At 36.8% G+C, this 25,817-nt stretch overlaps 1 protein-coding gene across 5 annotated transcripts in view; it reads right to left on the reverse strand.

Annotated features, from left to right (window-relative positions):
- Nbea (neurobeachin) overlaps window positions 1-25,817 on the reverse strand; it is a 551,973-nt gene that overhangs the window by 271,545 nt on the left and 254,611 nt on the right. For all 5 annotated transcript variants that reach the window (XM_036189952.1, XM_036189948.1, XM_036189950.1 and 2 more), the window contains 2 exons: window positions 17,140-17,201; window positions 5,549-5,613 (listed from right to left, as the gene is read on the reverse strand). In XM_036189952.1, the coding sequence (XP_036045845.1) occupies window positions 5,549-5,613; window positions 17,140-17,201 (127 nt within the window). The remainder of the gene's footprint in view (window positions 1-5,548; window positions 5,614-17,139; window positions 17,202-25,817) is intronic.

Below are 25,817 nucleotides of genomic sequence, written 5' to 3' on the forward strand. Positions count from 1 at the left end.
CAGATGGGAGTTCCAGGGTGGACCAGAACTTGATTCTTATATTCCCTGATATATGGAGGAAAGCTCAGAACCTTGGCCTTGAGTGAGGGTGGTTAAGACAGAATTACATTTTAAATTTTTTTCTCTCAAAAGTTAAAAATATCTAAATACAAGTGTATCTGGAGAAATATTTTAAATGTGGTTAACATGCAATTCAAAGAAGATTGAAGATCACTGTGGTTTGAATGTTTCCTAAAGTTCATGAGCTTAAATCTTAACCTGTTGCAACAGTATTAAAAGTAGGGTCTTTGAGAGGTTAATAGGTCTTCAGGGCTGTGGCCTTATGAATGGATTAAAGTTATTGCAAGAGTAGGTTTGTAACAAAACCAAGACCACCCCTCCCCTTGCTCTTTCTCATCCTGTCTTTCCATTTTACCCTTGGGAGCATGGAGCAAAAAAACCCTTGCCAGATGCTGGAGCCTTGATCTTCGACTTCCCAGCACTGAGAACCATGGGACAAGAAATTTTTGCTTATAAACCATCCAGATTCCAGTGTATTGTTATAAAAACATAAAGCAAATGAACACAACTAAATGTGAAATGCATTTCCCTAGTATGTGAAATTTAATCTGTATTAAATGGGACTTACTTCAGCTTTGAATAAATATACTTTGTCAACATTGTCTAAAATGTTCGTCAGAAATAGAACCAAACAGCAATTCAGAAAGCATAAGACAGTTTTTAATCATTTACTTATAAAACTCAGCACTTAATAATTTATTACACACACACACACACACACACACACACACACACACACGTAAGAAAAAGGTCTTATTAGGTCTCCAGATGAAACAATACAGAGAAAGAACTTTTGTTTTCAAGTTTCCACAGATTCATGGTTAAAAACTAAACTAAAACATCAGCTCCAAGGAAATGATTCATAGATTACAGTTTTGGAAATTGCTGGAGAGAGAGAGAGAGAGAGAGAGAGAGAGACAGAGAGAGAGAGAGACAGAGACAGACAGACAGACAGACAGTGTGAGTGACTGAATGTGTCTGCTGGAGAAACAAACTCAAACAAAACCTTGACAGTTTAAATGTTAAATGGCATGCAAACAGTGGCCACATAATTATTAATGAATTACACCTGGATCAAGTTCAGCCTCTTAAAATCCTAAAGGGTTAAAATTTATCTTTTACCTTTCATAAAATGAAAACTGGAACATTGTGAGCCCAGGTTATATGAGCAGTGAACATAAATATCCTGCATTTTTACAGTGAATTCATTAATTGTATCTGATATTCATTAATTATATCTAATATTCCTTTCAAAAGGGTGATAGAACTTTATTTAGGGAAAAGATTAATTCATTTCAAAGAATTACTCACACCCCATATTTAAAAAATGTCTTCCTTATTTATTTCCTCTTCAATTCATATTTTAATAATTTAAATTCTAATTATTATTGCCAAGATAGTATTGGCAATTTTACATTCCATTAACCTTGCTTTGTTTTAATAATAAAGATTCTTTGTTAGATTCCTTTAAATGATCCAGAGTATAATTTCAGGCTGTCCTGGGTGTGCTTTAGTTCAGCTGTGCATTTATCAGCTGTTTTTTCCTGTTAATTATAGATGACTCACACATGCTTTCTCAGGCTCTGATTGATGGACTGTATTAATGTATGTAGCTGTTAAGAAAGATAAACATTTATAACAATTTCCATTCCTACCAGGCAAATAAATGGACAGCCCAACAGTCAAGATGAGAGTTAGGAACTATGTTCTGTGTCCAGACAAATGAGGTAACACACATGTGAAGTACTGAGTTTGTATGTAGCATACAGTGAATGAGTAGTTACAGTAGCAGATACACAGAGGGATGTGCTTTTACTCTAAGAACTGAATGGTCATCTACCTTTGGAAACCAGTATTAACATGTTTAATTTGAAGCCGGGCAATGGTGGTGCACACCTTTAATCCCAGCACTTGGGAGGCAGAGCCAGGCAGATCTCTGTGAGCTGAGGCCTGCCTGGTCTACACAGCGAGATCCAGGACAGGCTCCAAAACTACACAGAGAAACTACACCCTGGCTCCAAAAACAAAAACAAAAACAAAAACAAAAACAAAAAAAAGAGAAAGAAATACATTTTGATTTTGCACAAGAAAAATACCTAAATTGAAGAATGACCCAAACTACAGATGGGAACCAGAGAATTCTCAGTATGTATAGTATGTAACAACACAAATGGAGCTTCTCATTCTAAGTGTCTGTATATCAGCAGCTCTTATAAATGTCACATGCATTATTTTCAATCTTCAGAGAAATAGGTGCTACCACATTTTAGATCATTCTCTAAAATAATGTCAGGGTATGATTATGTTAAATGCTTATAGTAAAAGCATTTTCCAGTGGAAGAGCTGATATGTGAACTTGGAATAAATAATGTGCCTGTGCCATATCTGACTAGGCACTGTGAAAATAACCATAAGAAACACATGGCCAGTGAGCAATTCCTAGCACTAAGCCATTGTAGTATGGCCCAAGAGGTAGGGGAGGGGTTGGGGAACAGGGGAAAAGAGTCTACTTTACAGGCTCAGTGAAGAGAAAGGGGAATGTGCTCAAGACTTCTTCCCACCAACCTTGGACTGTAAGAGAAAACACTAGATTGCAAATACAGATAAACCCTGTCTTGAAGAAACAAACAAACAAAAAAAGAGGCCAACACATGGAGATGTGGGGAAAGAGATGAGCTCCATGCACTAGAAGCTTGCCTTTGAGTTCCCACTCACCTAAAACCCTTCCAGCTTGCTTTCTAAAGAGCTCAGGATCCAAGTGCTTTGATAACTTCTGAACCTCTGTACCTGGACATTTCACAGGTTCAGTGTAACCCAAATCAAAAGCACTTCTCATCAAACAATGCCCCTCCTGCACTGCTCTCCCTAGGCGAGCTTGACCTTTACACCCATTCACCAAAGCCAGAAACCAGGCTGTCTTTGTTTTTTTCTCTTCTCTCTATCATCACAGTCTTCTTGATGTAATTTATAAATGATACTTTCTAATGTGTTCATGTCTTCCATTCTCATAGCTACATCATCCTTAAAAAGATGCCTGAAGACTCACAGGGTAGTCTGGTTCCATGCTGAACCCTTGAATCTGTGCATCACACTGCACACCATGCCTAATCCTCAATAATGACTTCCCAGCACTCAGAGCCCAAATTCTCTCATAACAGGACCCTGTGAGCTGGAGTCTGTGGCACTAGATCCAGTAGCTGTTGGATGACTGGGAAAACCTCCTCTTCATTGCATGCCTCCAGGCCTTTGCACCATATCACTGTCTACAAGTCTACAAGTTATTGTTTGATTTTTTTTTTTTTGGGGGGGGGAGGGTTTAGAGACAGGGTTTCTCTGTGTAGCTTTGCTTCTTTTCTGGAACTTACTCTGTAGCCCAGGTTGGCCTTGAACTCAGAGAGATCCACCTGCCTCTGCCTCTCAAGTGCTGGGATTACAGGCGTGTGCCATCACCGCCTGGTTTATTGCTTGATTTTTTTTTTTTTTTCCCCAGAGCTGAGGACTGAACCAAGGGCCTTGCGCTTGCTAGGCAAGTACTCTACCACTGAGCTAAATCCCCAACCCCTTATTGCTTGATTTTTAAGACGAAGTTTTGTGTATTCTAGACTAGCTTCACTGTGTGGCTCAGCATCACCTTGAACTTCTAATCGTCCTCTGTGCACCTCTCAAGATGTGGTATTACAAGCATGTTCCACCACACCTAACTTATGTGCTGCTAGGATTCAAACACTAGGTCTCTGGAGTGCTAGGCAGGAAGTGTCTATTGAGTTCCATCTCCAGTCCTGATCCCTAGAGTTTTCTTCTTCCTGAGTCTGGATGTCTTTTAACTGTATCTCAGGTCAAATTGAAGAAGACATTCTCTTCCCACTGGCATGGTTCCTTTAGCCTTCAACATGTTGTCAAGATAAAAGCCATTTTACAACAAAGGCCACCTTGAAGCACTGTAGCCGAACTTATAATAGCAGATATTCCCCTCATTCATGTTCTTTGCTTTTTTAATGATCAAAATTTTCATCCTGAAAACTATCTTTATAGTTGTCAATACTAAGATCATCTTCAACTAGGAACATAATATTCCTTCCTCTGTGTAGCAAAGCTTGTATGGAACAATGAGTTGTTGGAGAGTTTCTGATTTAATTATTTTAAAAAGTGATCAGTATTTTCTTTATTTTCAATTCCTCTCAATATAAAGCAAACCCTAAACTACTACTGGAAATGTAAACTTCAAGAAGCTTTATATCTTTGATATTAGCAAATTTCCTAGCATCGTTTTTTTTTTGTCAATAATTATAATCTAATTAAAGATGAGAAGTTCAGCTCCCTTCGCTCTAACAACTGTTATTGACAGTAAAATAATTTTTCTCATTTCTGATGCCCACAGAGTCCAGGAGAGGGCATCATTCCTGGATTAACTGGAGTAAAAGATGGTTGTGAACCATCATTGGGTGCTGGGAATTGAACCTGGGTCCTCTTTCCCTACTATCAATTCTTACAATTTCCTTCATCTTTAACACTTCAGTAAGCATAAAACTTATTTTAAGTTTCAGAGCTGTATTATGTTGAAAACATTGCTTATGCATATTAAAAGAGGAAATGTGCAATAGGATACTATACAAGCAGGATACAGTGAAGTGACGGAAGAAAGCAGAGCAATACTAAAAACTGAGTTTTGATGCTACATATAAACTACTTTTGAAGGATCATTATTTCTTGAAGAAAAAGTCAAGTTCTTATACTATAAGCATTACTTCCTTATTAAATCTATGTAAAGCTTGTTCCAAAAAAGGCAAACATCATACCAAATATTTAGTAATTATTTTCTATAGAATGCACTATATTATACAAGAAATTCAACTTGTAATGGTTGTGTGCCTTGGATTGATAGAAAGTAGACATATCAAACAGTGACAGCTCTAGCAACCTTATACCACCCATAAAGCACTGCAAAATCACACATGACCACACATGTCAGTGACAAATACGATAGTTTCAAACAAAGTATCATCTATGGCATCATTAACAATGTAACAGACACTCCTAACGAAGGCTGTTACACCTTCTGTATTGAACATCCTTTATACTTCCAGTTAGGTACCAATTACAGGACAGGATCATAAGAAGCCACTTCATGTGAACTGATAAGGGCTCAAGCGTAAACACTGAGCTTAGCCTGAAAACAGATGGGGTAGCAGATGGGACTGCAGACTGGATTCACTTGATCTGTCTAACACAACTTCACTACTCAGTAAGATGTGGCTCAAATCTCACAAAACATCATGAATCTAATATTATTTCATATATACTTTGTATCCAAAACCTAAATACTTAACACCTAAAATTTGTTAATTTAAACTTTAAGTACCTACATGTTAAATTATTTAATTCAAAGCTATTTTCTTACAATTTATAGAACAGATGGTATGAAAGAGCAGTTGCCCAGTGGAATCAAATGCACACTGTCTAGTTTCCCAGAAAGTGTAAAATTAATTACCTTCCTTCATTGATGAGTTCAATAAATGCAAGGCCCGCATTCTTCTGGATGGAATTTTGCCATTCCTAAAGGGATAAACCAAAGCAAAAATAAGAAAAATGACCATGCAAACGAAATAGTAACTAGCTAAGGACTGTGTTGACACTGTTAGTAGCCTCCACAACACTTCGTTTTCAAATGTCTTTGCAAGGTTTGATAACAAGTGTCACTTTAGAAGAAAGACATTTCATGACCCGAATTCAGACAGTTTAAAAGGTGGCTTTTGGGGCCCAGAGAGCTGAAGTTTGCTGGAAAGTAGGACAGCAGATAAAGTGGCGTTCAGCTCCAAGCTTCCTTCCAGGAAAGAACAAATGACCAAAAGAGGCCTGAAGCTATGCACAAGGAAGAGATATTTTATACTGTTAAAAATTTTAGTCATTAATACAGAGTTTTCATTATAACTGGAAGCAAAATTGGAAATGCCTTTATGCATATATACACTTATGCACATACACCTTTATATATCTGTGCATTTCTGCATCTATATGCTTATGCATCTGTGCATTTATATATCTATATCTCCATGCACATATACCTTTATGCATCTATATGTTTATGCACATATACTTCTATATATCTGTGCATTTATACGTCTACACTTTTATGCACATACATCTTTATGTATTTACACCTTTATGAATCTGTGCATTTCCGCATCTGTATACTTATGTATCTGTGCATATATTCATACCTCCAGACACATATACCCTGATGGACCTGTGACTTTATGCATCTGTGCCTTAGTGCATCTATATCTTTATATATCTATGCATTTATGTGCATATGCCTTTATGCATCTGTGCTTTTATGCATTTATGCCTTTAAGCACATATACCTGTATACACCTGTGCTTTAATGAATCTATACTTTATACATCTATACCTTTATGTATCTATGTCTTTATGCACATGTACCTTTATGCATCCATGCCTTTATACACCTATGCCTTTACACATTTGTAGCTGTATACATCTTTGCCTTTATGCAGCTATGCCTTAATGCATCTGTAACTTTATGCAATCTATGCCTTTATGTATCTATGCCTTTATGTTGCTATACATTTAGGAAATCTATACATTTATGCATTTGTACCTTTACACAATCCATATCTCTAGACTGTCTTGGAAATAAATTGATCTGGTCAGACTCACATTCAAAAAGTCTGAAACAGCACAAAGCTACAAATTCATTATTTTCAAATGTGTGAAACAATACTTAATATTACTCTAAAGTATTCTCTGTTTGCTAATTGGCCACATTTGCTAAATGCTTGAATCTAGTGACCACACAGAGAAAGGGCTACAAATATGAACACCAACAACTCTGATACAGTGTTTTGAATTAGGAAAGAATGCTGCTTTATTTTGTATACTTCCTATGGAAAATTTGAAATATATTTAAATGTTCACTTTGGTGCTGGGTTAATTCAAATAACTTCAACTTTATTAAAAATATATAGTTGGCAAGTAAGTTTTTAATTAAAAACTATATTCCTTTTAGTAGCTCCAAAAATATTTCTCTAGTTACATTAATACACACACACATACACACACACACATATAAATTTCTATTAATTATTCATGTCACTCATGTACAAATCCCATTTCATGACTTATGTTTCTTTTTCTTTTTTTTGCACATGGAAAACCATTATTTCATATAATATTTTTACACCTTAACAGATATGGTGGAATGAAAGTTTATTATAATAAAATGCCATTTTTTAGCTTCTTTTTTTTTTTTTAAAGATTTATTTATTAATGTATACAGTGTTCTGCCTGCATGTATCCCTGCAGGCCAGAAGAGGGTGCCAGATCTCATTACAGATGGTTGTGAGGCACCATGTGGTTGCTGGGAATTGAACTCAGGACCTCTGGAAGAGCAGTCAGTGCTCTTAACCTTTGAGCCATCTCTCCAGCCTCCATTTCTTAGCTTCTTACATCTAAGTTTTGACTCAAATTGATATCAGTATACAAGTAAACTCAGTACAAGTCTTTTCCAAATGAGTGATATAGTTATAATTAATAGTGTTATTAATTATTAATTAATAACCATGCAGCATTGGAACAAAACTTTATTTAGCTCATTATATAGAAAATCATGCTTTTCTTTATATATGAAAAGCTAGCTACCTAGAGGTATTCAATTGCCCTAAGCATGAATCCAGATTCACAAAAAGTCTTCTTGTTAACCTCAACCTTTTCTTCACTATAGATCCCATTCCCATTTAGAGCTTTGAATTTGTGCTGAGAATAAAGTACTGAAGCAAACTGATAGATGATTATTTCAAGGAGAACCACGAGTCTACACTCTATGCACAAAGAGAATCAGTAACTGGGAAAAGACTTGAGGACAGCTCAAAGCCATTGTGCTGCCGCTGTGAAGCACCTTGACAAGGCTGCTCCATTTCTCAGAACTCCTTTCAGCTCCACCTTTATTGAAAATCACAGGGGCCTTCTTTTCTTACATTTTAAATAAGTGTCCTACTACCATCCTTTTAGACATTGTTCTTAAATACTATGTTCATTACAAATCAAGATTCCACAAAAGATGTTAGTTTTTCAGGGCTATTTGACATTTACTGTGATAACAATTCATTCCACTATGAAGAAGAGTCATAGAGACAACTTCTTAAACCTATGGCTCTGTTGACATGCTCTTCAATCACAGAATTCACAGATATTTTATAGAACACATCCAAATACTCCAATGTACAAGGTGAGCAAAGTAAATGTTTTAAAAACTAGTTAGATCAAACTGAAAATATCTGTAATCTGCCTTTAGGCCAGATGGTAATTTATAACTTTTGATACAGAAATAGTGGTTAAAAGTTAGAGCTATGGTAAGGATGTTGGTGTTTAAATATAATGGTAATAGAAGCACAAGCCTTCATTTAAGAAATTTGCATCTTAGAACAGTGTTATATAATTTTTTAAACAGATTGTTGCAATCAGGATGTGGCCTGCTACATTATTCTGTATTGTGAAATACATGCTTTCTAAGGCTATATCTTAGCCCAGGAGACCCCTGCACAATATAAACTCATTGTGAGTAGAGGAACAAGTGGCATGACTGCATCCAGCTGGGTACACCAACACCCCACATCACATCTTTATCTTTGTGGGAAACATTTCATTTAAACTTGAAATGCTTGCAGAGGACAATCAAGTATTTAAAACAGTTGTCACCATTTTTAACTGTTCTTTGTGGATGCATAAAATTTCCTTAAGATGAGGGTCTTTCTCAGGGAATTGGATCTTGTGTGAAGATCCTTTGAAATGGAACACTCTGAAGACAAATAAGTTCCAGAAGGGTGATGATGAAATCCCTATGTTCTCTTATGTCAGTGGGATGATCGGTAGACAGCTCAGGCTCAGAACATTATTCTTTCCTTCAGTTTCTCCTCATCTATGTCAGCTCAATGCACATTACTCATTCCTCCTTCTTTGTATAAAATTAAACATGCCAACTTAATATCCTTAGGTATTTAATCCATCTTAAACATTTTGAAAATATGGTAAATATTAGAAGGAAAACAAGAGGGTAAGAATATATGTAAAGTCTTCTGGAAACTGAAAACTGATTTTTTATTTCCTGTATCCTTAAGGTCTACTTAACATTAACTATCACCCAAAGTGGTGGTTTCCTAAAAATCTTCAAAGTAAATGCTCATTGTAACTTATAAGATGATGACATGTTGAAAAACCCAACCAATAAGCTAGTAAAGCTAGTAAGAATAAGACCTGGAATAAAGAATACTGTGTAAAATAAAAAGAGGCGACCCACACGTTTTCTATGAATGGGAAAGTGTGCTTATTAGTTTTTACTGACCCAAATGAGAGTAACCTGGGGAGAGGGAACTGACACTGAGAAACTGTCTGGGTCAGACTGGCCTACAGGCATGCTTGTGTGTACTGTCTTCAATGCTGGTAGATAAACAGGAGAGCCCACTAAGTCACCTTGAGACAAGCGAGAGAAAGCAAGTCAATAACGGTGTTCTTACATGGTTCTTGCCTTCAATTTCCTGCCTTGAGTTCCTGTCCTAACTTCCCTCATGATGGACTGTAACCTGGAGGAGTAAGCTGAAATAAGTCCTTTTCACCCCAAACCTGCTTCTGGTCATTGTGGTGATATTTTATTTGTGGTCTAACAAATAAAGCTTGCCTGTAAATCAAAGGAGGAGCCAGCCACTAGTTAACCACGGAGGTCTGGAGGTCTGTACAGATAGATAGGAAGTGATAGAGCTGGGCTGAGAGAGGAAGTGATATGGCGGGGCAGAGAGAGGAGCTCGCTCTCTTTGGGTGGAGGATTTCATAGGGGTAAGAACTAGTGGCAATAAGAACTAATGCCTTGCTTCTGCCTCACCTATCTTTCAGCTTTTACCCCAATATCTGGTTCTGGGTCCTTTCTTTGTATTAATAAGACCTTTAAAGATTTGTGTTACAGGTCATGGTGTTTATCATAGCAAAAAAGAAAGAAGGAAGGAAAGAAGGAAGGAAGGAAAGAAGGAAGCCATCTAGGACAGAAAGATAAGCTAATGTGTATCTGAGTATACCTGTAAAAAATTTAAAGTATTTTTTTCTTTTTTGCCTTTTCATGGCTTACTTTCATGAACATTGTACTAAAAACTTATAGGAAAAAATAATGTAAGAAACAACAAAAAAAAAATCGATGATTAATTGATTAATTTACAGAAATTGCTAATACAAAGGATAATCATGTAAAACCAAGTAGGCAACATAAAGATAACAATATTCAGGGTTGCTTAAGTCCCTCATATAAAATGGTATAGTATTTGTATATAATGTAAGTACATCCCTGGTACAATATAAACAATCATTAGATTTGTAGTTCTTAGTATATAAATGCTATATAGATAGCTGTCCTACTGTATTTCTTAAAGAATGACAACACAAAGTTTGAACATGTTCAACATAAGTGCACATACTTATTAAGGAAAAAATCCATCAAGAGGATATTATAGTTCTAGACATACCCACAAAACAAAAGGACATCCAATTTCATAAAAGAAATACTCTATCTAAAAGTCACACATCAACCCTAACAGATAATGGGTGACTTCAATACTCCGGTCTCACCAAAAGACAGAGCATCCAGATAAAAACTAAATAAACTCTGAAGTTAAATAATACCATACATCAAATTGATCGAACAGATATCTATAGAACATTCCACCCAAGCACTAAAGAGTGGTTTTTTTTGTTGTTGTTGTTTTGTTTTATTTTGATTTATTTTCCTCAGAAGCCTACTGAACTGTCTATAAAAGCTCACCATGGATTAAAGCTGGATGTCCACAAAAGAAACAGCAGAAAGCACCCAAAATTGACTCTGAGCAACAAACACACTATCACATGAAAACTGGGTCAAGCAGAAACAAAAAAGGATAAAACCTTTTAAAAACTGATGAAATGAAAATGAAAACATAACACATCAAAATCTATGGACACAATTCGAGCAATTCTAAGAGAAAATATGTGCTGTGGATATCGCTCTGTGTAAATAAAGTTCTGATTGGTCAGTGGCCAGGCAGGAAGTATAGGCGGGACAAGAGAGAAAAGAATTCTGGGAAGTAGAAGGCTGGGGAGACACCGCCAGCCGCCGCCATGAGAAGCAACATGTAAAGACACTGGTAAGCCACAAGCCATGTGGCAAAGTATAGATAAGCAGAAATGGGTTAATTTAAGATAGAAAAAGTAGATAACAAGAAGCCTGCCACAGCCATACAGTTTGTAAACAATGTAAGTTTCTGTATGCTTTCTTGGTTGGGTCTGAGCGACTGTGGGACTGGCGGGTAAGAGAGATTTGTCCTGACTGGGCCAGGCAGGAAAACTCTAACTACAAATATGTAACATTTTAAAAAATTAGTGTTTGTCACATTCAAATATACAGTTAAGATTTATTTACAGATGTGGTTCTGAATTCTTTCAAGTCTTGAAATTAAAGTTTGATACAACAAGAACTTCTAAAACAAAGTTCAAAAGCTGAACATGTAAAGTATAACTTTTAATTTCTGATTTAGCATGAGAATATGAAGGCCTTTTACATGACATAAGAAGTTACATGAGGCAGGGGACAGAAATTCCTGAGCTGGGATGGACCTTTCTCTTCAGAGAATGGCCTCCTTTTCCTTTCCTTGTCCATCCCATTGGAGCTTCCTTTTTTTTTTTTTAGAATGAGCATCCACATCTTTTTAGATAAACCAATTCATGTGGACATGAAGGTAGGGAGCTTACAGAAGATATCAAGCAAAAAGATGGATTTGTTAAAAGATTAAGAAAAAAAATGACTAAAATTGTGGAAAATTCATTTGAAAGATGCCCAGAAAAATGTAAAATACTCTATATAACCCAGTAAAAATTCTGTATGGTTTATTTTATAAAAATTGTCATTTAAAAATTATTATTATTATTATTATTATTATTATTATTATTAATGTGTGTGTGATACTGGAAGGAGGGGGCATCAGTATGCTTGTGCCATGGAGTGCATGTGGCAGTTGTTAAGTCTCAAACCCAGACAAATGACTAACTTTGGTGCCTATTAACATATCAAAGCATATGCTGGGTGCCAGGTTCTCCCAGCATCCCTCAGTCCATACCTGTTCCAGGATCCTCTTGACTGGTATATCCCACCCCTACCCTGAACTCTCCAACCCAGGGGCTGGGCTGCCCCGCAGCTGCTCTTCCCCATATAATCTAGCCATTTTGACTATGCCGGCCTTTTTTGACCTTTTGGACCTCTTGTCCTCTTGGCTACTGCTCCTGTTCGTCCCCGATCTTCTCACATGGCCCGATTTACTTGACGGGCATTTTCACTCTGGACCCTTCCCGATGCCTCTGGCTATGTTCTTCCTCATATTTACTGTGCTTTTCCTTTGATCTACAATAAACTTTCTCCTCCACCATACCTAGGAGCAGTCATTTATTTCCTTTTCTCATTTAGAAATGAGATGACAGTTTCAGGGATTTGGTTGTCTCATTTCCTCATGGGTTATGGGGGTCTAACTCGGGTTGTCTGGCTTGCGGGTTAAGGACTTTTACCTGTGGAACTATCTCACTAATCCTAGTTATTTCATTTTTGATGTGCAATAAACAAGGTTGGCCCCAGGCCTGAGGACAAACAGACCTTCATACATGTTTGGATTTTTTCCAAGAGATGTGTCTCCTTCCCTGATAATGTAGCAGGGAAAGCTACCAGCTTCAGGGTCCACTTCATAGAGCCTTCCATGAACAGTCTTCAGAGTCACACATGCATGTTACTTGATTAAATCAATTAAAATGTCAGAACATGTGTTGTTGGTTTTTTGTTTCGTTTTGTTTTATATTCTAGCTCATTTCTTTCAAATTCAGATGTGTAATTTGCAATGCCATAGATAGGCCTAGCCTCCTATCGTTATGGATGAATCGTGCTAGTAACCAACACACAGAATAATAACGATAGGTGATCACACAGTGCCTAAGCACCGACTCACGTGACAGAATTTAATTCACTTCAGGATTTAATGATATTTCCAAAGACCTGGAGAAAAACACAGGACCCATCTCTGCTTTTCTCATATTTATCATCTTATTACACACCCTCAAGTCCTTACAGTATGGAGTACTCAGTACAGTACTGAGTACTCATGAATGAAGACACTGGTCAGACCTCTGCATTAGCCTCAGCCTAGCCTTAGAATCTCATCTTGGCTTTATTACATCGAGAAGAAAATAATTTTCTTTTGTACCATCTGACTAAACTGTACCAAATTGGAGAAAGTTTTTAAAAATTAAATGTTCAAAGGCCAAATCACTTGAAAGGAGAAGGATTTCCCTCAGTTGTGGCTCCTTTGTGAGTGCTGTTTTTAAAGTCCCGTGTCACACCCTGACCACACCAGTGAAGTCATCAAATCCTTTTAGTCAAGTATATGAAGTATTTAGAAAAGAACAAAGTCATACAAACCACAAAATAATTCATGCTGTGCATGTCATACATAGATCCTAAGAGTCTTTATTTTAACTTATGTATTTTAAAGTTTTCAATGAGAACAGGAATGATTTATTAAGCAGGCATTTGCTTAATCAGTGCTTTAAGTCAGAAAGTACTTAAATACCGAGAATATGACTTTTTTTACATGAGGTCCCTCAATTTATCTCTTGACACATTAAGGCAAAAAGAAATGAAAGTGGCATCTGCTAAGCTTTACTGATGGGAGCCTAAAGAAATCCTGTGGGTAGCACCACTCAATTTTTCTTAGAGCTCTTCTCATGGAGACTTCCTAAAAAAGAAAATCTGGAAATAATTAGAAACTATTATAGTACCTAAGAAAGTTTACTTGAGAGACTCGGTCTGCTATTCATCTAAGAATGTAGTCCAGCAAGGGTAACTTAAGAGGGAAGTTAAGTTGTGCGAGGGTAGCAGCATCTCAGCCACAGCACTGCCGAGACACACAGTCTGACGCCACGCTACCTACAACAACCTCGGAGCCTATGCAGGACGCTGGCCAGGGGCTCCTTGTCAAGTAGACTAACCACTGTATACAGTTCCTTACACTTCGAAAGAATAAGAAACATTTTGTTAAGAAGATGATGGTAACTATTTTAATACAAACCATAAGTGAAGAGTAAATAATTATTCTTAAAATTTAAAATGTACAAGGAAGAAAGTATCCAAATACAGCAAAAATTGTTCTGTTTTTGGAGCAATAAGCAAATTACAATGGAGAATGGTAATATCTTCTTGAAACTTAAAATATGTTTTTGAAGAAATGCAAAATCCCACTAGGGATAAACTGGATACCATGCCCCTTGGAGTTTAGAGGGTGCCATATGAACCAAATTATCCTTGACAAGTACCTTCAGACATTTGTAATGCGATCTCATGTGAATTTAGACCACATTTTGGACAAACTGTTGGCAAGAGTAATTTTTTAGGTGCTCAGAAAAGAAGGAAAGAAAACCAAATATCATTAATAACATGTAGTATTTAATGAAGAATTTCCAATATGGAAATGAAAAGGGTAAAAATAAAAGCATCTAATGAGTTGTAGCAAAGACAGCAGCCAAAGAAAAGTACACTTCCTTTTCTGTTCAATCCCAATTGCTTATTCTAACACAATTCAAGTTTCCAATGGCTTGTCTAAATTTGAGGATAAATAAATTTTATGCTAACAAACTACAAAATGATATTTGCTTTCAAAACTTATTTTGGCAGGGATTAAATCACAGCGTGGATAATATTGTAAGGTGTTTCTCACTGGGGTGGGAGCATATAATGTATCCAGCCGGTAAGGACTCATTGAACTTTGAACTGCTTTTGTTAGTCTTGCTCACTGCTGCTGTTCATCCTGTGGTGACCAACAGTAAACAAAGCAAAAGAGCTCTGATGTCTGAGGTTTTAAAGATTCATCATGATTGCCTGCCCTGGCAGGAAGACAGCCCACAGACTGTGCTAATTCTACAGGGATCAGCTCCAGTGGAAGAAATGCACTAAGATCTGCAGAGAAGATCATGCTTTTCAGAGAGCTAGGCCAAGCTAGCTCCACAGCACTCTTAACTTTCCTCATAGAGGTCTGTCACTGCTGTGGTCATCCTGCTAACTGGTAAAAATCACAAATTTTAGTGTTAGAGAAAAATGTCATATTATTTTAAGAACCTTCTGAAATCTGTCTACCTCAGTACCCTCAAAACCAAAGTTTGAAAACATCTATGGACCAACTAATGATCTGCAATTGATTGATTAGCTGAATTCCACACTAAAATAGTTAGCCTACACAACTGCATTTGGTAGAATGAAAACCACTCATTTGCTTTCTTAAAAATTTTGCTTTGTAGAAAGTAACATTACAGATGAACTGAACAACAAAACAACCTGAGGTATTTTTAATGTGTCGACCTTTCTGGTTACTTATGTGAGGGCTATTTAACCAGAAAAGCACTTGAAAGATTTAAATTTGTCAGTGTTTGAACACTGAATTCTTTTAGAACTTCAATTTGGAAGTCAATCTAAGAGGCCGTTTGTCATGCTGTGCTGCTGACACACTGAAGAAAGTGCACCACAGAGAGAGCTTACATTTCCCACTCTTCCTTCCAATCAATATCTGGGGCAAAGTTTCCTCTCTAGGGCCCCTAATGGCAGGAATTCCTGGAGCCAGCAAATGGGTGATGTGAAACCTATGATTAGATGATGAGGCCATTAAAGACACCAGATCCTAATGCAACATTCCTCTTTATTTCTCTCAACTGCAGTGATAGTCAGGGCTAAGAAAGAAGGCATTCTAAACTATGCCTTGCCACAAAAGCTGCTAAATATTTGGATTCTTATCAACTTAAAATGTCCACGGAGCTTCCATTTCCCCTGAACTCAGGATCTCGCTCGGCACTGGGTACAATGTTCACACACTCTGCAGACGAGCTGCTTCCAGGGCTGGTGTTCTCTATGGTTTCCTCTCAACTGTATTCCTGGCTTCCCACGAACACACTCCTGAAGAAAGTAAATGTGAACCTGGAAAGCTGTAGGTAAGCTTTTGCTGTTTGCTCCGGGATATATAAAGACCACTGGAGTCACACTTGGCTTATCTGGCTTGGCGATGGCGTTAGGCGGACCTCAGGTCGGCTATGGTCTGGTGTGCTCACCCTTCTACTGAGGAGGCCACGGTTAAGTCAGTAGGTAAGCTTTTACTGTTTGCTCTGGAACATTAAAAGACCACTGAAGTCACACTTGGCTTATCTGGCTTGGCGGTGGCGTTAGGTGGACCTCAGGTCGGTTATGGTCAGAAATGCTCACCTTTCCACTGAGGAGACCATGAACAAATATAACAGCTACTTATTACAAACATGTATCTACTTCCATTTCATTCTAATATGGAATATTTCACATTCATCTGGTAACAGGGAGACTTGAAGTGCCAGTGAATGGAAAGACCGATACATTTCTATTTAAGTTATCCAACTAATACATGGTTCTTTTCAAGCTTTGGATAGTTTTTTGTTTATTTTTGTATGGTTTTTACAAAGAAACAATATCCAACCATTTACCATTAATTCTTCTTACTAAAGATAGTCACCACTCTGTAGACTTTCAGATTTATTAATACATACTGACTCGACATAAAATTAGAAAAGCAGTCTGCCAAAGATGGCTCACCAATGGCTGGACTGTATGTGTTTAGTACTGACACAAAAGGAACTGGAGTTTCTACCACTTCTAATCTGACAGAGAAGAAAGCAACAGTGACTACTAGTCAGGTTTTGAAATTGTAATGTGGGCTGCAGTATTTTTAAAAAGACGGTGCAGACAATAGCAAAAGACCTGAAGAGCATAGAACAGAGCCAGGCACAGACAGAACAGGACAGGAGGTCAGGGAGAAGAAAGCAGAGAGGAGAGCGGAAAGCAGCGCTTACACAGGATGGTCACTAGGCTCTAATGGGCCTCAAGGCCAACTATCTTCTGCAGTCTCCACAGTGAGAGATAAAATTTAAATTATAACTAATATTACACATGTATCAAAATTCTCATACAGGTTAACTTGACCAAGCGAATGAATCTCTTACCTGAGAACAAAGCAGCATGACAAGCTCCACCACGGACGTGCTGGACTTCATACACACAAGGCCTGCATAGGGGAAGGTCAGCAAAGGTCAAATCATACCACATGCACAGAACTACCTGATTGTAATTATAAAACATTTCTTTGAAACAAGACTTCAGAAATTAAGTGAATGGAAATATTCATCCACATACTCTTTCACATTAATTTAAAACATTCAAATGTTCCAAGTGATATGAAAGTTGCTAAAATATTGATTTCATGTTTCAGTTCTTATTAGATCATGGTGTTTTAAAATGTTTATATAAAGTAAGGGATGACTACTGAAATTGAGCTAGTTAGAGTTGTTTTAATCCAAAGGCACTGCTGTATGTTGCCTGGAGCAGAGGACAAATATGGAAGAGCTGCTGGCATTTTCTACTTGGAGGACCACAATTAAACAAGGTACACACAGTTCATTCACCACAACTTATTAAACGATCCAAATTCACAGACCAAGTATCACAAAGAATGAGAAAGTGAGCACAGTGAGTATGTGATGCCAAGGACCACTGACTCGTGTCTGCGGGCTGTGTTAAGTTCCTTACATCACCCAATCGCGCAAGTCACTCTCTGTTCTAATGCCATTCCTTGTCTACAGGTAAAAACACTCTGTAAACAGTTTGGGCATAAATTATCCTGTGGTGGTGTTGTGTTCCCCACAATATTGTGCACCCTAAGAAACTTATCTGGGGTCAGAGAACAGAAAGCCACTAGACACAGAGCCAAAAATGGTGGCTAGAAAACGGGAAGAGTAAGCCATAGCAGAAGTTGGGCGGTGGTGGTGCATGCCTTTAATCCCAGCACTTGGGAGGCAGAGCCAGGTGGATCTCTGTGAGTTCAAGGACACAGCCAGCATGGTGACACACGCCTTTAATCCCAGGGAGTGGGGGCAGAAAGAGAAAGATTATATAAGGCCTGAAGACCAGAAACTGGAAGCATTTGGCTGGTTAAGCTTTTAGGCTTCTAGCAGTAGTTCAGCTGAGACCCATATGGATGAGGACTCAGAGGCTTCCAGTCTGAGGAAACAAAACCAGCTGAGGAACTGGCAAGGTGAGGTAGCTGTGACTTGTTCTGTTTCTCTGATCTTCCAGCATTCACCCCAATACCTGGCCTCAGGTTTGATTTTATTAATAAGACCTTTTAAGATTCCTGTTACATCATTCAACTCTCCTAAATAAAGGATGATGTGTAAAATGTTTTATTTTTATATATATATATATATATATATATATATATATATATATGCATACATATATATAATAAAAAAGTAGATCATAATTGCAAATTTCTAAAATACAATAATAGGGATATGTAAATATGACAATAATAACTTCTGAGCATATTAATTATAGTGGTTGCTACCTAATTAAAATAATAATCTCTGATGAGCACATTAGTTATAATGAATGCTACTTTAAAATAAATGTCCAAGTCACTGGCCTATTTTTTACAGAAAAAGAACTTAATGAATAGATTTTGAAAATTTTTATTCTTAAGTACAAATGCAATCAAAAAAGCATCTTTTAATAAAATTTATTATGAATAGGTAAGTGGTGTGTGTGTGTGTGTGTGTGTGTGTGTGTGTGTGTGTGTGTGTGTGTGTGAAAGGACAGTTGTGTGAGTTCTGGGGCTAGAACTCAGGTCTCCAGGCCTGTGGGGCAAAGGTACTTACCTCCTGAGCCCACCTGCTGGCCCAGTAAATAATTTTACAGAAAGAGATGCTTTGGTCTTACATCAAAATGTTAACAAATGCAAAGTTGAAGCAACAGTTTTAATTTCTTGTTTTCAACTAGCAGTCACAAGTGCCTTGTAGACACTAGCATGTGCATTTATTGCAGGGGGTGGATAAATACCCTTTTGTGCCCATTCAGGAAAAGACTTTATCCATGTCATACAGACAGACAGACAAGCTGTAAAGAGCCACTGGTACTCCATATTATCAGATTCTTGGCAGACAGCTAATGAATAAGAGACCAACATGAAAAACTTGATTAAGAGTTGTGTGGTGTGACTGGTCAGAAATCCTCACGCTCAGGAGCTATAGAGTCAGAAGATTAATGGAACATTCATTGCTTGTTGGCTGATCAAGCACTTGAATTCTGACAAAGAAAACCTTAAGGAAATAGCCATAGGATCATAATTAAGCTGTGGGTATATTAACACAAACAATACTACTCTGCTGTAAGAATTGTCCATCTTTATTCTGTGTTAATTTTTAATACCTAATACTAAGAAAAAACTTAGAAAAATGGAATATTGCTAATTTTAAACAAACTCTTATGTAATAGTCATATTCATAACTCTTAGAAAATCAATGCAACACTAGGAAAATATAAAAGCTTACATCATTAATGTATTTTTACCAAAGGAATGTGAACAAACCAGCAGGATAGCAAGCTGGTGTTTGCAAACACATCCCTTCTCATGTCTGTAAAAGAAGATGAACTCAGGTCAACAGAGCCTCAGTCTTTATTAGTGGGTTTGCTAAGTTAGTTCTGGTCAAAGGCACCTGTTCTTAAAGGACATGCCAGGAATCAAAAACAGACCTGACACTGATGATGAGAACATAAGCTAAGGAAATTCTGGAAACTGACTAGAATTATGGCTTGCTGTCAATTATCCCTAAGGGTTAGAAGGAGTACACACAAGACAAATTGGTAATATGCAGTGTGATGCCTGTGATAATGAGATGCACACACAGAATAAAGTAACATTTTATTCTTATAAACATCACCATATTTGCAAATTTAAGAAGCAATAAATTTCAGTCAGTAGAAATTTAATCACAAGCTCAAGTAAGTAAAATTTATCTGATGATGCTGTGAACTACTCTTAACTGTTTAGACACTGGACAACAGTGTACTCATGCAGATCTTAGTGCGCTGAACTTATTGGACAAGAAATCTGTTACTGAGTCAACATATCTGATAACACTTCTAAGAGTAAAGTATGAGCACTTTACAGTGATAAATAAGAGTTTACTAATTACAGCTCAGCAAGCATTCTAGTCTGTAATTCAAATACCTTATAATAGTAGCAGCCTTTTGAACCAGTTCTAATTATAGCATTTGATGGACTAATAAAATGAAAATATTTGGTGATGAGACCAATGTGTTTCATCTAGGAAGTGGTAGAACTGGGGCCAGAGGTTACATCATTTCATTAGAAGGATTGTTTTATGTTTTCTACATAACAATTCAGCATCTATATGATAATGAAGGTCTTGATGGTTAAGTATAACTAGAGTGACTTTGTCAGCTTCCTTGGTGAAGGTAGCATGTTTTGGTGATGTGGGAATGGGAAGCAATACATTGTGCAATAAGGATAGCATGATCAAGGAACAAAGATAAATATCTCAATAGATCTTTGGACCTTGGGGATGGATGAGGGTGCTGGGAAACAGAACTGGGAACCTAGGTTAAAATTCAGAGAAAGACTGGAAGAAAGAAAATTACAAATTGTTTGGGAAGTTAAGATGAAGAGCTATGAGCAGGTTATTAAGTGGGGTAAATGGTTCCAAAAACTGATAATGACATTCCCATTGTATAATGACAATATGTGCCTTGTCAACTAAAAAGTAGCCTTCAGTGGAGTCATACATGTGAAGCAGAGGCAGGTTCTGTGGGTTCTAGTAAGTTCCAGGTCAGCTAAGCATACTTGGTGAATCCCTGTTTGGAAGGTAGAGGGCAGAAGTACAGGCCAACCGGCAGAATGTTCTTCCAGAAGATATGTATTCACTAGAATAAATATGCTGCCCACAATACAAACACAACATTGCAAGCCATACTGGTTTTGCAGCATAAAGCAAAGAGCTGGATGGAGACAGCAGGTATCTGTGGCATAAGAGGAAGGAGGCTGGCAAGTAAAAGATGCTCTACTGGAAGAAGACTAATGAGAGCCTGAGTATAATGTCAACTACACTGATGAAGGATGACATCAGCTAATGGGTAGCCAAGACACAGGCATATGTGCATATTGATTAGATGGTCTAGATCCAGAGAGCTAGCAAAACAGAGTAAAATGAAAACAATTATCCCAAATTGGCAGATATTTGTGTACACATTTACTAGAAACTTTGAAAATAAACTTGCTGTTGACTAAAACCAAACCAACCAAAATAATGCAATGAAAACCCTATAGCAAAAGATAGGCCAGATTATAAACTACCCAAATGAGTATGAAATAAGAAGCTTGGCCTTTGGATCAAGCTATCTTTGTTTAATATAGGCACTACCCAAGCTACAATAACATTTCTTCTGCAGAGCAGTCAGATTCCAATGTGAATCTGAGGGTCTGACTAATGTATCTCTTGAATTTAAAGATCAAGTGAAAGAGCCCTTTAGTTTTCAAGTACTGCATAATGGTCCAGTCTTTAAGGCTATTTCTCCTGGTGGGAAGTGAAGGGCAATAGTCAATATACAACAAACATTGGGACTCATCTTGGGAGAAACATCACATCCTCTTTCACAAAGGCCATTATTCTGAAACAGGAGACTTTGACAGACATCTATGACAAAGAATCTCAACAAGTATTTAGAAACCATCATTAGTTGACAAAACAACAACAACAAAAATTAGTAAGATGTTGGGGAGGCAAGGTAAGAAAATTGACAGAACAAGAGCCCAATTCATATACTGAAAGCATATACTAAGCATTGTGTCTAATGTCCTAGAGAGCATCATTTTAATGAAAGTGAGGAGTGCAGTGTAGGTAGTTAACAGGTAACTGATGTGATCCAGAGGACCATGAAGGGTACGGTAGGACAGCATGGTCAATAGCCCTGTGTAGGATCATCTGAAGGAGTGTTATTTGTCTGGTTAGTGCTGACCCTATGTTGGCAAAGATGGGAGGAAACAATTGTCTGAGATATGAAAAACAACATCAACAACCAAACCAGAACAATGGAATTCGGATGTAATATTGTAAGCAATGGTTCTCAGACTTCCTGAGGCTATGACCCTTTAATACAGTCCCTCATGTTGTAGTGACACCAAACCATAAAATTACTTCCCTTACTTCTTCGTAACTGTAATTTTGTTACTGTTATGAATCATAATGTAGATATCTGAAAGGCAGGATATTTGATATGTGACCGCCAAAGGAGTTGTGGCCCACAGGTTGAGAACCACCACTTTAGAGTATGAAGGAACAAAGTGCCCACTGTGCTTCTTGTGGCTTAGTTTCAAGGGTACCTTTGTAGTTCTCATGTTGGAACATGAGCACACCAGAGAGGGATGGTGGTGGTGGAGCTTCAGGATGCTGCAAAGCCACCAGATCTTTCTGGCATAATAGCCATTTCCTGTATTTGTCACTACTTTATTTACTTTTGTATTGGACAGATACCATTTATTTCTTCTTCTAACATTGGCAGGGTCCTCTCTGTAAAAATTACTTTCAATTAAAAAAAAAATCACCAGAGTAAGTAATTGATGTGGATCTCCAAATTTAAAAACATGAAAATAAGACTCCAAGAACAATATTACAGCATTTCTGGAAAATGAATGATGAATTAGAATTCCATTGTTAGTATGAATAATGATAACATGTACAGACACAGTAGGAGCTAATAATCCTAGACATTTCAAAATAACTTTTTTCTACAGTTTGATGGCATCAAATGTAATATGACTTAAAGAAGCTATAACAATATTATATACACTTAAAATGCTAACTCTGATTCAATCAATTTCAGTTTTACATTACAATAATAAATTTTATCTGAAAAGAAAGCCCATTCAAATACTGTAGAGCTGGTGAGAGCTGATTTGTACAGAAAACTAACAATTCAGTTACCACACAATGGCAGCCTGGCTGTATTTAAAAGATCACTGATTATATCCTTCTCTGTAGAGGCCTGGGTAGTAAATGTCTGCCAAATGTATACACACCAATATATCTATAGTTCTGTTTTTTTTTAAACTGCAGGGAACATTATTTGATACACACACTTATGATATTTTAAAGTTCAAGAAATCCACAGAAAAATGAAAAAATTCCTTTAAGATTACCCAAAACTGGACGATTGGCAAATTTTCACCTGAATAGCAATATGCTGTTACAATATTCATTCCCCTTAGTGTGAATATTCATGTCCTGGCAGGCATGCCAATTTGAGTAACTAAAGTACTCCAATAGCTAGCCTAGGCCTTCCTGAAGAGGCTATAAAGTAACTTAAATGTAACTATTAGCTTTATATGTCTGGACTGTAAAATGTTTCTGGCTTTAAAATCCTGAATAAGGGACTTCAAGTATTTATTTGAACTTTTTTCATGTGACTTAGCTTCTTAATGTCCATAGGTAATGGTACTCATTTTACATGAAATATGTTCAAACATTCATAAAGAAACAAATATTAATAAAATAAATACTGTACACTTCCCTATGGAAATTCCATTAGGTCGAAAGAAGTTAAAGTTTATCTCTAAATGGGAATGGCTGTACATCTAGAATGCCTGTGTTGGTCAGAAACAAAAGTATCTATAAGGTTAGTGACATAGTACCCACATAATCATTGGACTGATTTACTAACATAATCTTTCTAATTTCTTGTCATTCTGTTGATGCCCTAGAAACCTTATTCAGACCCGTGTGTGTTTGTGTGTGTGTGCGCGCGCGCGTGCGTGCACACTGCTTGGTTTGAAGATCTTAACACTCAAAGATGATTGTTCTATAAAATGATAGATAACACATCTATGGTAACAGGTCTTACATAAGTTCATCCTGCCCAAGTTGAGATTCACTACTTAGACTTTAAACAATACAGATTGTGCAACCTCATTAAGTGCAATATTTGAAAAAGACTTCAGTAATTTTTGGTACTCAGTGCCACTTTTCATGTGTTTTTCACTTCTGTTCACTGACATGATTGATTTACACATTTTAAAAATAGGTTGGGATGTCTAAATTACTCAGTACTAACATGTAGGGGAAGGTTGTGCTTGGAAACATTCTCATTTGGAATGATTGGAATTAATGATTCTTAATGAAAACATTAAATCATTTACTTCTGAATCCACAACTAAGCAAATGTTAGTGATCTTGCATTGAGAAAGGGCCTGTGACATATGGAAGCCAACACAGTCTTTGGCTTGAAGAAGCTATCAGCTCAATTACAGAGAAAAGGCATACACATATATGTTGAAGAAATAATCTACAGCACACTAAAAACACATTTACAGCTAAACACTATCTCAAAAATCACAAAACCTGTATTTCTGAGGTTTCTGTGAGAAACTATTATCCATAAGATTAGATTCAAACTTTTTAAAAAAAAAACAATGGTGAATGCCTGGAATTCCCTGCCCTTTTCTTGACCTCTTGATTTAGTTAAACTGCAATGAGGAAGGCTGAAATAAGGAAAATAACAGACATGTTCACTGTCACAAATCATCTGGCCTTTATAGTGCTCTCTGGGTTAAACTTGATTACAACGCTGATTGTTAGCTCTATGCTCGTCCCTGTGAAACGTGCTCCTCTTCTCCCTGATCACTTCAGATTCTAAAACCGTCAATTCAGTGCAAACATGCTAACTATGTCTCTTTCAAGTTCAGTATTGTACAAAACAGGCTGAACCAAATCACCATCAAAATGTATCCATGTATTTTACCTATATATGTCATTATGTGAAATATCAATAATCAGAGAGGAGACATTCCCTAGTCATGTGATATCACATAAATAGCTACTTAAACAAAGCTGAAAATAAAAGTTATAAAAATGTCTTTATATTAAAATAACATTATATGTTTTTAAATGGTGGAATAAAATTGTATTTCCAAACAACTTATATTCTAGCTCTCATTAATTTTAAAACTCAAATAAATATATTTAAGTTCTGAAATATAAGTAAGTTTAAAGTTGCTCTAACAGTAATTATGAACCCTTAGGGTCTTTATAGTTGTATAACAAATTTTTTTTGAAATACATTAATAAACCGTGATGAATGTAAATGCACGGTATCACTTTCTTTTTCATTATAAAGCTTTTGTAAAGTTAAAGATAAAAGGTTAAGACAATTACTAAAAGGAAACCACTAGATAATTATTGTGATGAAAGCATAAAAGGAAAATGATTTCAAGTTAAGGCAGCTCAAGTAGAAGAGGCTATTCAGGTGAATTGGTTTATTTTCAAGAGTCTCTCAGCCTTATCCAACATTTACAGACTTGAACTGTGGACACAATCTGAGAAATAAACCAGACCTTCAAGAATTGTGTGCTCAGAGCAGTAAGTTCTTAGACTTGACTCAGACTGAGCTTCCTTAGTGAATGGAACATTAAAGCAAAATACTAAAGGTGAGCAATGAGCCTGCTTTTATTCAATATTAGCAATAAAATAAATATTCTTAAAAGTCCCAGAAACTATAAGTTTATATTCTATTCAAAGGAACAACTTATCGACATGATATGCCACAAAGTATGTAAACAAAATATAAATATATTGTTATTAATTATTAATGAAAGTTATTTTGTATAATTATGTGCCTGTGAGCTGGATCACAGGAAAAAGCACAAACCTGACGCCCTGAAAGCTTCATCCTTGGAACCCAAATAAAAGTATAAGAAAAGGACCAACTCCGTAAAGGTCTCATCCTACCTCCCTTATGCACTCCACAGCATGCACATAGCCAGACATCATCACAT

Source organism: Onychomys torridus, chromosome 6 (assembly GCF_903995425.1).
Source record: "Onychomys torridus chromosome 6, mOncTor1.1, whole genome shotgun sequence".
Lineage (NCBI taxonomy): Eukaryota > Metazoa > Chordata > Mammalia > Rodentia > Cricetidae > Onychomys > Onychomys torridus.